This window comes from Oryza glaberrima, chromosome 3 (assembly GCF_000147395.1).
Source record: "Oryza glaberrima chromosome 3, OglaRS2, whole genome shotgun sequence".
Lineage (NCBI taxonomy): Eukaryota > Viridiplantae > Streptophyta > Magnoliopsida > Poales > Poaceae > Oryza > Oryza glaberrima.
The window spans coordinates 26,123,372-26,140,437 of NC_068328.1; the positions used below are offsets into that span (position 1 = coordinate 26,123,372).

Consider the following 17,066-nt stretch of genomic DNA (forward strand, 5'->3'; position numbering starts at 1 on the left):
CAATATTGTGAATGAATCTGTGATGTTGTGAATGAGTATGTGACTCGATGTTGTCAATGAACCTGTGAATCAATATTGTGAATATATTTGTGATGTTGTGAATGAATATGTGAATGAATATTGTGAATGAATTTGTGATGAATCTGTGAATCGTGTTGTGGAGTTGTGATATGGATTTGGGGTTTGATTTGACGATATGCATACCACTCGATTCGCAAGAAAATAAAAAAGAAAAAAAAAGATCATCTGGTGGACTGCCGCTACCCTCTCTTTAGTCCCGGTTGATAACACCAACCGGGACTAAAAATCCTAGGACTAAAGATAGCGATCTTTAGTTCGGATTGGTAGTCCCAGTTTGAAAACCGGGACTACAGGGGGTCGGGTCATGAACCGGGACTAAAAAGCATTTCTCCACCGGTGGAGTTTTCCCCTAGTGTTAATTAGTACAGCTTTGTAGATAGACACTAACATTATTACTAGCATTAGTCAAGCAAATTATTTAGGAGAATATGCATCTGATCCGCGGCCGCCGCGCGCACCGCGCTCGCGCGCAAAACATGGCGATGGCGCCGCGCCCGCGTCGTACTATACGTGGATCACACGACGTACGTACGTACGTGCGCCATATATACGTGTTCTCGCATCACGGTCCACCACGCGGATGATACGCACTTCGTCCTCCTCCTCCGTCTTCCACCCGGAGCGCGGCGGCGGGAGAGCTGCTGGAAGAAGCGCCGTACCGCGGGTGCATTTGCAAGAACCCGGCGTCCATGGCCGCCGCCGGCTTGGGCTTCCAGTGGCGCTTCCGCTGGTTGATGAACCAGTTGGTGACCTGCTTCTTGTCCAGCCCCGTCGACTCCGCCAGCGCCGCCTTCTCCGCCTCCTGCACAACACATACACGTTACGTACACCATGCCGGCCGGCTAGATCAGTGTATGGAGTACTATCATTTACCTAGCTAGCGCGAGCTCAAGCTAGCAAAAGCAGCTAAGAGCCATGGCGTGGTGTGATATATATACGTACCGATGGGTAGGGCCATCTGTAGTGAAGGTGCCACCATTGGAGGAGCTTGTGGCGAGCGTCACGGGGAAGATGCCCCGTGCTGTTCTTCTTCTTGTTGGAGATCTCCGTCCATAGGCTGTTCAGGTAGCCGCTGTACTTGTTCATGAGGTGCCTCCTCGTCGTCGTCGTCACCTCATTCTCTCCAAATGCGGCGCTCTTCTCCGGCAAGCCGCCGGCGACCTCGTCCTCGTAGTCGTAGATAACGTCTTCGTCTGCAGATGAGATATATATATATACATACGCTTCATCACGACAGATCAATGATATTTTGGATAAGTATATATATCCTCTAGCTGCACTGTGTGTTATTATGAAGGAATATTAATGATGATTTGAGTACATATACTATTGCAATTTGTACACAAGGAGAGAGAGAGAGAGAGAGAGAGAGAGAGAGAGAGAGAGAAAGGTATCTCCATCACCATGATAAAGCAATTAATAATTAATGTCAAATTCCTCTTGAAATTGCATTTCTTTAAAAGCAAAGAAAACAAAAGTAACTTGTACTCTCATATTGATTTTGTGTCATAATCCCTTGATCCTCCATTTTACAAATATATGGCGTAAACTATTTTTTCAGTGTTTCATAATATAAAGTGTGCATTCAATTAACTAGTACCTTTCCCTTCCATAAGTTTATTTATTTTAATCCTTCACCCTTATTAAGATCTCAATTATCTCATTGGGTGCATATAAATTATATTTATTAGGGTTATCCAAAGGTGAAGATAATAATATTTTTTCTTGATCTTTGTGTTAATGGTACTTGTACCTCTTATATTTTGGAATAAGGAAAGTATATAAGTAGCATTTGTAGTGGTGCAAATAAAACTAGCTAGCCAAATTTCAGTTTACAATTAGTAACCCCTCCCTGTTGCTATCTGCAAAACTGTCGCATTAATTAATATATAAATACCCAAACCAATCCAGACATGCCGAACTTAAACTCAATCTTGCACTGTTGCACACCCCCATCCCCATGCATGGATCCATATATAGCAACGTGAGAGCTCATGCGTGCATGAATCAAGCCAATTCTGTAGCTAGCTACCTCCAATATTTAATCATGCATGCGGACATGCAGGGGACAGAGTAATAATCATCGATTATATTAGATGCAGTAATTAATAATGCACAGATTTGGCCGGCAAAGAAAAGGGGTGCTTGAGAGCTAATGCCATGACGTCAAGCACAGTGTTTCTGCTGCTGCAGCTGCAGAGATATAACGATATACTCCACTTTCGCCGTGTTCAGATCCAAAGTTTTTCTTCAAACTTTTAACTTTTCCATCATATCAAAACTTTCCTACACACATAAATTTCCAACTTTTCCATCACATCGTTTTAATTTCACCAAAACTTCGAATTTTAGTGTGAACTAAACACAACCTTTATATGATCCCGCTAGCATATACTTGTATGCATGAACCCATGAGTCCATGACTGGACATGTGATTTGGGTGGACCACGTACGGGTCATGCCAGCAAAATGACAAGCATGCATAATTGCATATGGATGCAAATCAAACTACAATTCAAATACGTATTTTCCTGTCACTCTAAAATCGATGGTTTCACTTGGCGGCTGGCCCCCAAAATATATTTTGCGGTTGGTTTAAGTGTATCTCTCCATAGAGAACGAACAACCATAATCAATTTCTCTTTTTCAGTATGGCCCTGGAAAGTTTTTAAATATGATTTGACAGACGTTCATAGGGCTTCCACATACATTAGCTAATATGAGACGTAAACATGTCAGTCAGCCAGGTCTAAAATCCACTTTTCAGTCATATTGCTTTCTTTTTTAGTAAAAAATAATTTGCAATTATGGAATCCTATCTTAAAGGCCATTCCTTTATTTTTTTAAAATGAATTGAATAGAAATTTCATGAGATGGGAATTTGTATCAAAGAGAGGAAGAAATGTCTTCTCCGCTTGATAATTTTTGGCTGAGGCTCTTTGAAGATTTTGGCGGATTTAGCGGTCAAGAAAATTATGGATTCTTATATGTATAGGGTTTCCTAAAAAATATATATGGTGCAAACATGTAGTAGATTTATCAAATCTAATTAATTGGTTTCTCAATATATATACAATGGGCTCTGAGACAATATAATCTCGATCGCAAAACCAAAACTCAAATTGACTTGATCTTGCACGAGGTAAATTGTTGTTTGTGTCACATTGCTCCTGACCAATTAATTAACACGCACTTTCTCACTTTGCACAATATGTCAAATTATCAAAACAAGTCAAATTTCTTGCTATGTCATGTGGAAACCTCGTATAGCAAGATCTCTCTCTCTCTCTCTCTCTCCCCCCCCCCCCCCCCCCCCCCCCCCCCAAATCGAGAAAATGACTAGATCTGATCTCATAAGACTTCTTTCACGTGGTCCATTAGGCTTTACACTTTATTTTTCATGGTTTCACCCAAATTTTTCATAGGACAATATAGTAAAAACTTAATACAACATCTTGTGCGAAGTGATGAAATACATATACTAACGTTGGTGTAAAGGAAAACATGCGTGTATGATGCGTTTTATCATGTGCAAAGTGCGATTTACTACTCGTAGAATGTCACATGTCATGGTACGTTGACACATGCACTCTACGCACCTGAGAGGTAAGAGTAATTTTAACTCTTAGATCAAAGTACAACAATGATTTGTAAGAGCTTTGGGTGAATGAGCACACTATATCTAAGCAACATAATCTTAATTTATTGAGTAAATTTCATGAAACTACATATACTTTGACCAAAGTAGCACAAAACTACAAATTTAAGACGTTGTATCGTAAAACTACAGATTTAGCACTAAATTCATCACAAAACTATTTATTTAATACTAATTGTCACAAAACTACAAACTTTTTAGTTTAAATCCTTAGCACTAATTATACTATCTTCAAATGTTATAGTTTTGTGATTACATTGGTGTAAAACTTGTAGTTTTGTTACTAAATCATATATAGTTTTATCATATTCTATCTTAAATGTATAGTTTCGTGATAAATTTACTGTTAAAATTGTAGTTGATACATTGGCTAAAAATGTATTGTTTTGCGATTGTTCAATTAAAGTACTTGTAATTTTGTAAAATTTACTTTAATTTGTTTATTGACTATATATGACGAGATAGATCATAGATATTCGTGGTTCATCTATCACTCCACCATGACCTCTAACGATTAGAGCCACATGGGTTTAGTTTTTATCAGCTTAATAATTCTCTGAGAACCATTCTAGATTAAGGGACCATATGCGCATCTCTAGTTAACCGTTCATAATTAAAAAAACTGATTATTTAATAATGATTCATGCATGTTTTAAACTATTATAGACTAGCGTAAATCAAAGCTCACTTGTGGATTTAAAGCCAAATAACTCAGTATTAGAACTGTTAGAGATAAGGGACCACGGACTATGTTATGTAGTGGTTTCTTTTTTTGTTCCTTTTAATTTAATCGACAAATAAGCGTGTGTACTAGGACGATATTTGCACAGCAAAAGCTGCTGGCACGCACTGTCGCAACATTATTCAGATCTGAACAGGGAAAAGCCAATGATCAATTGACAAATAGTGCGAGTATATGCACCTAGTGCCAAGGAGTCGATCTGCTCCTCTATGCCCCTGAAGAACTCTTCAGCTTCTTGGATTGGCCTCGCTAGCTCCTGCCCATACCTCGTCAGCATGTAACAGTAGGTTTCCTGTGCACAGAAGACAAAATAAATACTTAATTTGATGTAACAGTAGCTACGTTTCCTGTGCACAAAAGATAAAAAAAAGAAAGTACTTTTTTTATGATACATAGCATTATAGCTCCAGCATCATGCTTAAGAATATATATCTATACTATTTTAAATGTTGACCGTCGTTACCACTACCGTGTGGGTCCATGATATCAGTGTTCATCATATAAATCAAATACAAATGTGTATAATTTATATCAATTAATTGTTCATTACTATGAGCAATTGTTTAGCTCGACATACTCTTGTAAAAAGTTGTATCAAAGATGGTACGACGATTAGAGAGTGAATGATTTTATTTTGCCCTTTTCGCTTTGCTGTTATCCTGCCCGTTGCATCGTATGGGTATTTAATTAGTTAGTACTACCTCCGTTTCAGGTTATAAGACTTTCCAGTATTGCTCACATTTCTATATGAATATGGACAATGCTAGAAAGTCTTATAACCTCTTATAACCTGAAACGGATGTAGTAGTATATATACAAGACACAGATGACAGATCAACACATGTATCATCCATTACCATGAATTGGTCGAGCTCAGGGTCAGCCGCCGGCTGTTGTGCAGGAAGCCACCGGTCGCCGGAGTACTGCGGGACGTCGGTGACGACGGCGAGGGAGGAGAGCCGGCCAACAACTTCCGGTGGCGCTCCGACCTTAACACACAGTAGTACAACAAAGAATTAATGCATGACGAACACAATTTTTTCGCATGGAAATTAAATATACACAAGAGAAACCAACAAAAACGGCGTTACGTATATATAATTTATATACCTTCTTGCAGTCGACGAAGGCTCTCAGGAGAGACGGATACAGAGGGTGCGACATGATCTTGGCCTTGATCATTGCTTCCGATGATTGCAGGCCGGTGCCGCTGCCATGGATGGATTGCTCAGAGCCTGAGGTCGCCTCTGGCGGCGGCGCCGGCGCCGCCACGGCGGCCGGCGATGGCGAAGAAGTGGACGCATGATCTCGAGCGAGGCAGAAGGGAGTAATTGTGGTGCTGGCCTTGGATCCGCCACCGCTTGCAAGGAGAAGATGGAGTTGCTCCATGTGAGTGTGATCTGTGAATTATCTTCTTGGGACAATCGATCCAGGCTATCTCACTGAGGTTTACACATTAATATTGTTTGTGGTAGGAGGTTAGAGACAATATATTGGAACATTAGGGCAACAAGGAGAAGCTTTCTGTACATTGGGTCACCTTTCTTAGTACTTGGATCAGATATTGAGTGATTGAGAGGGAAAGGACATGGTTTGTGCTTACAAAATAAGGGGAAAAAATTGTGCTCCAAAATTAATAAGGGGAGTAATTAATAATCAATTTTGGTGGACTAGACTTTATAGTTCCATTATTAATTGTATTAGGAGATTTTTATGTCTTTTAGGTGATACCAAGAAGGTATATACTCTATTCGTTCAGATTATTTGTAATTCTAGCAAATTTTACACTAAACAAGCAGCTACGTGAAAAAAAAAAAAACTACATCGTTTTCCTGCTAAAATTACATCAAAGATTGTGGTGCCTTTAAAAGTATCTCTCTGAAGACCAAAAATTACACTCTCGGAGGATAGAAACACACACGTAATTAAGTCCCCTTTTAATTCATAGGATAATAAAAACACAAGAGTAAAGAAAACATAGGAATTAAAATGGTATGCATGTCCAATCCTACAGGATTTACATTTCCATACAAAATTGTAATACCTCTTACTATTTTCCCTATATATGAAAGTGAACCATAGGAATGCAATACTATGAAAAGCTTCATTTTCAGACAAATTGATATTACAGGAGAGATGGCTTGGTTTAAAAATCAGAAAGAGAAAAAACTAGTTGCCAACTTTATTTGATCAATGTCTTCCCCCCTAAATACTCTGGAGTATATATAAGACAAGGCCTCTGGCTTTTTCTTTTTTTTTACCACAAGAGGGTCCAGCTTTTGTAGTGCAGAGATATTATTACACAACAAATATGTCAGCTAGCTCAGCATGCACATATCTCTCATATCACCACTAAATTAATCAATGCCGTTAATTCCTGCTATCGCCTTAATTAATTCAGTCGTCACTACACCTTCAACAAATATATAAATGTACTTACCTTTTCTTTTGCCGACGGAAAATGTACTGTACTACATCGCACGCGTGGCTATAATTCACTGGCTGAGATATGAAAAGCTATTTTAATTTTGGATGGGTTGCCAAAAGGGGAAGAATCATGTACTCCTACAGTGTTTCCAATTGTTCTTTTGACATAAAGCATATATGCAAGAACGTTTTGACCATTCTTCAGTTCGTACGGCGCCACACATATACTCCTTCCATCCAAAAAAAAAAAAAAAACTCATCCAGATTTATTAAAGTTGCCAGGGAGCTTAATAATGTCATTCAGTCTGATGATCATCATCTATCAACCTACGTTAACCGTGTATGCATATATATACTACTCCTGATTTGTCCCTTAATATAAAGGATTTTAAATGGATGTGACACAACCTAGATTCATTGTACTAGATTATATCACATCCACTCAAAATCCCTTATATTATGGGACGGAGGGAGTAAACCATAGCCACAACATCGTTTAATTTAGATCCTGTTTAATCTAGCTCAATAATCTGCATATGTTTCGGCTCCTGTTTGTTTCAATAATCTGTTTCAGAATAAGATTATTGAGCTAGATTACTACAAGCTGTATTATAAAAAGCTGACATATAATAAGTTGTTAGCTGTTTGTTTATCTGGATTATTAGCTATTTGCTTGTTGTTAGTCACCCAATAATATAAAAAAACCACCTTTGGAGTGGATTACCAGATTATAGTAATCTGGCTTATCGATTGTAATAATCTATCATAATAAGTTATTTGTTTGTTTCAGCTTACTTTTAATAATCTAGATTATAATAATTCTAAGCTGAATCAAACAGCGCCTTAATTGCTTCTTAGCTTATAAGTCGCAATCATATTTTTAAATTTAAATCTTAAATTTAGTATTAATTCCGATGATTTTATGTATTATTTCAGCATTAATTATCGTTAATACATATATAAATAAATATTTGCTTATAAATTATCTTTTAGCTCTAATGAGCGTCACAGCTTACTCCCTCCGTCCTAAAAAACGACAAACCTTGACTTTCCGTGTCCAATGTTTGACCGTCCGTCTTATTTGAAAAAAATATAAAAAAAATTAAAAAGACAAGTCACGCATAAAGTATTAATTATATTTTATCATCTAACAACAATAAAAATACTAATTATAAAAAAAAATTATATAAGACGGACAGTGATGCGGAAAGTTTGTTTTTTTTTTTTTGCGTGTGTGTGTATAGCCATCTGTACGACCGTGACAAAATCCATGCATGCTGCAGGACAGCGGAATCTAGCTTGCCATCTGGGGAGCGCATGCATGGTCCCATTCGTGCGTTGTCGTCTCTGCGATCGACCTGCAGCCGATTCAGTTGAACAGTGCTAACTTGGCAACCGATTCAACGACATGAAATCATAAATGCACTTTATTCGATGACAAAGATCACAAGAGCAATGATGAGTGAGTTAGTACTGTCAGCAAGGAGATTCAATTCAAGGAAAGCATATAGAAAGAGCTTAATTTAAGCTTCAAAGCTAATTATAAATTACTTAGGCTTAAAAAAATTTGTCTACCAAATTAGCTCTTGTAATTAGTTTTATAATTAGTTTCTATATGTTTAATACTCCGAATTAGCGTCTAAACATCCAGATCCAAACACCGTATAGTCTCAAAATAATCTTGTATTATCTAATACTACTTTCCCATCCCATTTTAAATGTAGTTATGGGTTTCCTTATCTAACGTTTGGCCGTCCGTTTTATTTGAAAATTTTCTAAAAAAATAAAAAAATAAGTCATGCATAAAGTACTATTCGTATTTAATTTATTATCTAATACAAATAAAAATACTAATAATAAAATAATTTTAAATAAGATGGACGGTAAAACTTAGGCTCCATCTACCATTGAGCATGTCAATTAATATGTGCTAAAGATATTGCTTCTAGCGTCTAATTGCAATTTACTTCCTTATTATCCATTGACAGAGAAAGTGTTGTTGACAGTTCTCATATTTATGTGGCATGCATATTGGTTACCGATATACTCCTCCCCATCCCAAATATATATTGGTATATATTTTTTACATGATTTTTACTGACATACACTTTGACTAATAATTTATTTCATGTTTTGTTCCCAACGAATATGAAATTAACATCACAAAAAGTAGTCCAAATATGAATCTAATGATCTAACATGCATAATATTTAGTATATACTCCTTCCATCCCTAAATATTTAACGTCGTTGACTTTTTTAAGTATGTTTGATCGTTCGTCTTATTCAAAAAGTTTAAGTAATTATTAATTATTTTCCTATCATTTAATTCATTGTTAAATATACTACTACTACTCAAGTTTTTGAATAATATTCACAAAAGTTTTTGAATAAGACAAACGGTCAAACATGTTTAAAAAATTCAACGGCGTCAAATATTTAGGGACAGAGGGAGTATATTGTTAGTATAATTATTAGTCAAAAACCACCGAGTTTGATTTCTCTAAGGAAAAAAAAAAGGCCACCCCATAATTTTGGACGGAGGGAGTAAAGACCTTGACACTGGAACGAGAAACCTCGACTTGCATATAGGCATATTATTTTAGTTCTGGATTATATAACCCAAAAATGACTTCGAATTTTATAGATCAATTAATTGATCTTAAACTCAAATCCTAAAATTTAAAATCAGCTTCGGCTTGCTTATTAGCTAGCCAAAAGAAGGCATCGATATTGACTAGCTAGTGCACCTAAGTTTTCCAAATCAAAGCATCTTGCAACCAAAATTATTCATCATATCCAATGCGTATGGTCATGTTTTTTAGATAATGACTCTCTCACAGTGTAGCTTGCATATTATATATGCTTGCGTGCATTGTAAATTTGGAATGCTCCTAGGTATAGCATGTATAAAAGGTGGTCCACATTACAGTGGCATCTGAAGGTGATCAGCTTTCTAAATCGATCAAATTAATTGAAAGTGGTACGGTGAACTAACTCAGACGCGCTGAATAGTCTCTCATTTCAGATTTAAGCTCTTGCAAACCAGCTTAATTAATTTGACCCTCTCAACATCGATCGTACATCGACTTTTTATCCCTGCAATTTATTCAGTGTGATCGAGACCTTTCGCAAGCTACTTTTACAGTGATATCTATGTGCAACGTTAGTTAATTTAATTTCATGCGCAAATTAACTGAACAATCGTGTTAATTTCCTGGCGAGGAATCAAAACAAAAACCAGTAAATTAACGCGCGAAATCAGCATGACGACTAATCTCCCATCCTAGCAGTGTGAGGTCGATCTGAGCATGCTTGTTAATCATTCATGCTTGACAAGGAGGGAACATTCAGGCAAGGACATATGCAGGTCCATTGCCCAAATCAGTCGCTCTCGCAGTCAGGCCCATATAAATACTCCCTCTGTTTCGTTTCATATTGTAACCTGTTTTAGCTTATGGACTAAGTTAAATTTCTCTAACTTTAACTGAATTTATAGACAAATACACTAGTGTCTATAACATTATATAAGTTGTTTGATATTATATTGTTACTATAAACTCTACCAAAACCGGAGAATTTTGATTTAGAAAGAAAAACTAAAACAACTTACAATATATAACAGAGAAAGTAGGCATCGCACCCTGTTACATCACTAGATGAATGGACGACCGATCAATTCCGCGATGATTGTTGCGGCCTACCCCCACATCAACGACAACACTGTAACATGAAGAATGGAATTTATTATTTTGGTTCTTAATATTAAAATAATCCTTTCATACTGTTATTTCAAAAATATATGTTGCAATCACAGGATTTTGGCAGAATAATTCAGTCGTGCCAAGAACAGTGCTCCATAGTGCAACTTCGTCATTGTTCATGGCGCCACCGCGAGTGGCGTGGCAAAATCTTTGCCATGCCATGATTTTTTCTTATCAGTGTGATAGCATTGGCCTGCCATACCAATTAAACTCGCACGATAATAAAAGTATGAGATGTACAAATTAAATAAGTTTTCTAGTTAGAGAAATAATTTAGAAAATGGAAGGGTGGCTAGTCGACGGGCAAGCTATTAATTCGTTCAAGAATTAGACATATGATCTATAGATATCTAGCTAGAGAAAATGATATAAGGAAAGTTCGGCAAAAATAATGAGTGATTAAGGAGATAGAGGTATGTAAATAGTAGCACGGAGGGACCTATTCATTAGGCGAGGTAGGTTGGCTGGTCCAGCTACATCCCGCTTCGGCCCACATCCCCAAGAACATCCTTTTAATACCAAGCTGCCTATATTAACCATCACCCAACATTCCATAAACAACACATAAAATAGATAATTAAAGTATATCCTGACCATGTATGAGGCAATCAATCGTTGTTTCATCTTTTGGATTTTGTGACTATATATATACCCCTTCGCCTCGAGCATGTCCACTTCTTTACGCCAGTGACTATGCCAGCCATCCGGTAGGCGTTTGTCATATGCCTCTACCCCGTCCACTTGCATTGTATACTGTAATATGGTACCCGCCTATCCCGTGTCCTAGAAAACAGTCGGCATGGATAAGCGACTCTGGTATTATTAATTATACTATATTTGGTATGTTGAATGTTCCTTTTTTATCTTAATTTGGTGATTGTTCTCTACTTTTTATACGATTGCAATGTAAATATGATATAGTTGTGTTGTGTTTGGTTATTTTTATCGAATATCTCTAGTCCATCCTTATTTTATAGAGAAAATCAAAACAATTTCATCAACAGAAGCTTCAATCCAAGAAATGGCACTGACGAACCCAACTTTCCGGAAATGCCATCATAGAAGCGTCTTTGTTCCAAAAATATCATCACCGTTAGATTTTCATTAGTAGCCCTCTGTTAAGTACTATAAAAAAGACAATTTTACCCCTACAAATTGCTGAAAGCCCATTAAACTTTTGCTCTTCCAGTCAACCTATAATAATTTATAATAATTTAGTGTAAAGAACAACCTATATATTAGTGTAAGCTTATGAAAAGAGCAAAAGTTTTAATTTACTTTTTAGCAATTCGTAGGAGTAAAATGGCCTTTTTTAGCACTTAACGAAGGGGTGCTAACGGAAACATAACGACGATAGTATTTCTAGGGCAAAGACGTTTGTACAGTGGCATTTCAAGAAAGTTGGTTTCGTCGACACTACTATGTAAAGCATTTTTCCGTGCAGTCAAAATGATTTTTCCATGCGGATGATTTGTCCGTCTACACCCAAGTGTCTGGAAAAATCAATATTTTCGTGTGCGGGCGGCTCAACCGCACGGGATACACGGGATAATCGATTATCCTGTGCGGTCAAATTATTCCGCTCGCACGAAACAAAAATAAAAAAAAGCGGAAATCGCCGGCCCGCACGCAACCGGCCGCCGCAACTCGTCGGATCTGGGTGGGGCCCGCTCGCCGCCGCCTCACTAGTCGCCACCACGCCACGCTCGCCCGGTCGCCATCGTCGCCGTCGAGCTCGCCTGCCGCGACGACGAAGGTGAAGGTGGCGTTGTTGGGCCGCTGCGGGGAGTTCGGGCGGCAGATCCAGTGGACGACGGAGGCGGCCTCGCGGACGCGACGGCGCGAGAGGAGGTGGCCCAGGAGCGGCGTGGCGAGGGGCAGCGGCGAGGGCGCGGAGAGGGTGGTGGTGGATGGCGGTGAGGAGGTGGCTGGCGGCGGGGACGTTCCCCACAGAGACGACAACGACGTCCGCTGCCTTGACGACGCCCGCTCGCTGCCTTGACGACGCACGCGACGACGGCACTGTCATAGACGGAGCCGAGCGACGACGTGCACGACGAGGACGACGACCAGGAGAAGGTCTCGCTGCCTCGTCCGGTCGCCGCCGCGCCCGGCCGCCGCCATCGCCGGCCCAACAGAAGGGGAAGGGGGGAGGAGTTAAGGTGGGGAGAGGTGTGGGGAATCTGGGTGTGTGGCTAAGAAAGGAGAATAAAAGGAAGAGATAAGATAGAGAGAGAGAGGGGAGTGGTTGAAGGAGAAAAAGGGAAAAAATGATGAGAGAGGATGTGAAAATTTTGAAGTGAGTGGGAGGGAAGGAAGGAGGTATTTTTTCATACGGTTCACTTAAAAAGCCCACACGTAAAAATCGATTTTTCCCTGCGGTCCTCTTAAGTCAACCGCACGGGATAATGAGGATTATCCCATGCGGTCGGATTAGGACGCCCGCACGTGAAAATCGATTTTCTCGTGCGGGCGATATCTCGCCGCCGGTCCCCTTATTTTTTCGTGCGGTTCCACATACGGACCGCATGGAAACAAAAGGGGGCGGCATCCATGAAAATCTATCCTATACTAGTGCGATGGCATTCATTTCCTGGAGGATGATACGTCCGTCACTAAATAGTAGTTGTATTTCTTCTAGCCAATGGTTGTTTGCATATACGTCGCAGTCCCTTGGATCAAGTAGCCAGCTAGCTAGCACGTCTGTGGTCACCATTTGTGGGTTGCTAGGATACGTCGCCGTCTCACACGCTGCGCGGTCACCGTCTTCCTCGATCGGCGCCGTCGGGACGTCGCTGCGCGCGCGCCCGCGAGAGAGAGGCTGCGTACGTCGACGGCCAGTGGCGTGCCCACGTACAATTTACTGGTGTCACATGACACCGGGTAAAATTATTAAATTCTAACTAATTTATACTATTTTGATTAGTATACTAGTAAATAATTAGATAACTACTATGTAGTGGACCTCGGCTAATTTTTTTCTAGGTTCGCCACTGTCGACGGCGAAGTGAAACTGATGGCCGGCAGGCACAGGCGCCGCTGATCGGTCACCCTGTAGGTTCACGACCAGCCGACCACGTGGAATAGAAACTGGCCGGGAGCCAAGCTAGGTCTCGTTATTATCAACTGACAGCGACGACTGCCACTTGTACGGTTGATGTGGGTTGACACTTGATTGATAATTGACAGCAGGATTACTTTGTCTCTGGGAGACGGCTGTTTTGTGGCCAAGATTCCAAAACCTTCAAGATGAAAATATTGTTGCTAATTATTCTTGGTAGTTGAGGATGATTTGTTTTTTCCTTCAGATTAGGACCCTTTGTTTGTCTTATTTGAGCAGTAATACTTACGTGGATCCGGAAAAGCTACCTGGCGCGTACGCGCCGGCAATGCACACGTGGCACGCCGGATTTCCTTTTCTCTATGACTTTTTCCCCCCGAAGACAAGTATATCTAATGTAACTAATCTGTTAGTTTTAGGTAATGACGATAATAAAAATAAGATTTTTCTTTTTTAAGATTTTTTGAAGTAACAGATTGAAAAGAAATATATACGTGAAGTTAAAGTTTGAAAACTTTCAACCCAAATTTAAAAACTTTCAACTCGAAATTTGAATTTTTTGAAGTCAAAATTTGAAAACTTTCAACTTTTTATCTCAAATTTGAAAAACTTTCAATTCGAATTTGAAAACTTTCAACTTGAGATTTGAAACTTTCTTCAAATTAAAAACTTTCAAGTTAAAATTTGAAAACTTTCGATTCAAATATTTTTAAAAACACGTATGCTAGCGATTAAAAAAGTCGGAAAAAACACGAAAAAAAGAAAACCCGTGAGGGGAGGGAAAGCGAAAAAAAGATAAACGAAAATGATGGCAAAAAAAAAGAAAGAAAACGCGAAAAAAAAGAAAGCGCCAGCGCGTGGCAAGCGCTAGTTGGCGCGGGCGCCAGTTCCGTTACTAGCGCGCACGCGCCAATTAGTTAGCAGCCCCCGTACAGATCGGGTGAGGGGAGGATTGGAGTATCCTCTACAGTTATTCAAAATTATATCCTATAAATCTCTAGTGAGGATTTAAGAAATAATAGATATATTTCTCTTCAAGAAATAGTCTATACTTGACTCCTTAAAGCCTAGGCCACCTCCAAATTTACTATCAAAGTTGTTGATCTCCGCTCCCTCCGTGTGCGCGATTTGGTCATGGTGGACTGAGAGCCAATGATGTCCAACTAATTAATGAAGAGCAGATGAAGGGGATTTCAATTTTTGAGCAGTTAATTAGGGGAACTGTTAGAGCCAACTTTTCACCAATAATCCCTAAATTTTAAAATGAAAACAAGTCGGTGATGCTCTTAAATAGGTAAGGTCGAGGAGGGGTTGTTTGCAGGCATGGGTAGACCCTTAAAGGTGAGCCACTAATATTGTTTTTTTAATTTGCAATATTTTTATATTAAATACTCGATGTAGTAAAATTTGCCCGGGTTTAAGAATTTTTCTGGATCCTCCGTAGGGTTAGAGAGACTGGAGCACTGGCCCTAGCGTAACGGTAAGTTCTGGTTAACAATGAATAGATTTACTTAATGCGTGAATTAACAAAGCTTGGCCGAATGACATAAATCTAGTTATATGGGTCTTATTAGAAATGAAAGAAATAGCTTAACTACATGGGTGAGGCAGGCGTTAGCTTCACCCTTTGAACATCTCATTTACTCTCTCTAGCTCTCGACTTGGTCAGTCTCTTCATTGCAGAAGAATAACATCTTGCCAACGCCAATGGCCACTCCTAGTCGTCGTTTCGTTCCCCGTCCGTTCTTCGCCAACGCCGGCTGGCAAGAACGTTCTTCAGCCGTCAGAGCTGGCTAATATGTGCAGAGCATGCTACACACATGTACTTAATTTCTGCTAGTCTTTGTTCTTTGACTTCGAATAAGTGATTGTTGATCATCAATCGGCTATCGGTTAGAGTCAAAGAGATCGGCCATGTGTGATCGAACAGAAATTGATTAGTCCTTTTTTAACCCAAATGTCCATTCAGTTCGGATAAAAAAAAATTGCGACATCAAATTAGTGAAATTCTTAGTTATATTCAGATTTCAGAGATTTGGAGATTCAAAGTTGCAGCATGCACGAACTCGTGATTATTTGTACTCAAACGGCTGTTGCAAAGAGTAATATTATGAGCCTACTTTTATCTATGATCATTGATCGAACATTTACAAGTAGTTGTGGCCGGTTCAATTCATACAGTTCAAAACAATTGAACTGGCAGTTTAACTGGTTTATAACAGCCGTACAAATGAACAACTGAACCAGTGAACCGACGCTATGCTCTAGTAGAGAAATTTTCAGGCATAGCCATGGAAACGGACGGGTCGGGCCGCACGCCCTCATGGGACACTTTATCCAGCCCATAAATGTTTCCTTAGTGGGCCTCCCTTCACGGGAATGGCCTGCGAAATAAGCCCAAAGATCTTGTACGGTTAATCCGTGTCATTAGTTCTCTCAATTTTCTCAAATCCCATTCTCATGAAATCAAATGAACAAACCATAAAAAAAAAAAAGGATTTCCTCCCAACGAGTATTTTCTTAGCTGAGCCTTAACGGGCGACGCCGCCGCCCGTGTCCCCGATGGTTGGGCCAAGCCTTGATCGAAAAATGCAGACGACCTCAAATGGGACATCCTGTGAATCTTCATGTGTCCTAACCTCCACAAGACGATGGCCTTTTTTGGGCTTTAGGTTTTCTACTTTTGCTAAGTTCTCAACTTCGTTTTTCACTCACACATTTCCCAAGCTACTAAAAGATAGGAGTACATCTTTTGAGAAATATAAGTTGATTCAAAAAATTAAATTAATTTTTTTTTAAAAAATAGCGAATACTTAATTAACTATGTGCTAATGTGTTATTTTGTTTTAGGTGCGTAAGAGATTTGTTCCCAAAATAGCGAGGAATAAACGCAGCCTGACAGTGGCAATCCACTGTACCAATCAGAGGTCGGCCATTTATACACATGTGTAGCTACCGTTGTTGGACGGCTGGGTTTGTCTCCCCACCATTTTCGTTGCCTTTACTAACACTATTTTTATGTCAACGCGCGTATGGACGAATTGGAAATTTGGATTAAATACACCCCAACTGCCTGAAAATTGTGTGTGTGATGTCAGCAATGAGTTTCTTGGCCGGATCTTCTACGGATTCTTTTCCTCTGGTCCAATTTGGATTAATGTTAACTCACGATTCAATGATCTCATTTTCTAGAAATAACTCGAAGAAGCACCAACTCATTTCAGCTTAAGCTTACAATCTTTGCGTTTGTTTAAGAACCGACTCCATGTATCCCTTTGAGAGGAGAAAACATACTGTGCAAAACGGACAACATTGCCAAAGTTTGTTACTACCT

At 39.3% G+C, this 17,066-nt stretch overlaps 2 protein-coding genes across 2 annotated transcripts; both read right to left on the bottom strand.

The window, feature by feature from the left end:
• Nucleotides 1-568: 568 nt before the first annotated feature.
• LOC127767758 (putative homeobox protein knotted-1-like 5) lies at nt 569-5,870 on the bottom strand. Its single transcript, XM_052293195.1, has 6 exons — nt 5,717-5,870; nt 5,592-5,665; nt 5,339-5,470; nt 4,662-4,773; nt 1,024-1,274; nt 569-883 (listed from the first exon to the last, which is right to left on the bottom strand). The coding sequence occupies exons 1-6, from the start codon at nt 5,868-5,870 to the stop codon at nt 644-646; spliced, it is 963 nt and encodes a 320-aa protein (XP_052149155.1). The 3' UTR covers nt 569-643.
• A 6,228-nt stretch (nt 5,871-12,098) lies between these two features.
• LOC127765011 (uncharacterized) lies at nt 12,099-12,780 on the bottom strand. Its single transcript, XM_052289809.1, has one exon. The coding sequence runs from the start codon at nt 12,698-12,700 to the stop codon at nt 12,116-12,118; it is 585 nt and encodes a 194-aa protein (XP_052145769.1). The 5' UTR covers nt 12,701-12,780; the 3' UTR covers nt 12,099-12,115.
• Between the last annotated feature and the right edge of the window lie 4,286 nt (nt 12,781-17,066).

Bases quoted from the DNA above. Each gene is read 5' to 3' on its own strand.
- LOC127767758 (XM_052293195.1), bottom strand. From the start codon at position 5,870: ATGGAGCAACTCCATCTTCTCCTTGCAAGCGGTGGCGGATCCAAGGCC. The intron at 5,471-5,591 runs GTATATAAATTA...CTGTGTGTTAAG, and splicing joins CCTTCGTCGACTGCAAGAAG to GTCGGAGCGCCACCGGAAGT. The intron at 1,275-4,661 runs GTGCATATACTC...TCTCATCTGCAG, and splicing joins GATCGACTCCTTGGCACTAG to ACGAAGACGTTATCTACGAC.
- LOC127765011 (XM_052289809.1), bottom strand. From the start codon at position 12,700: ATGACAGTGCCGTCGTCGCGTGCGTCGTCAAGGCAGCGAGCGGGCGTC.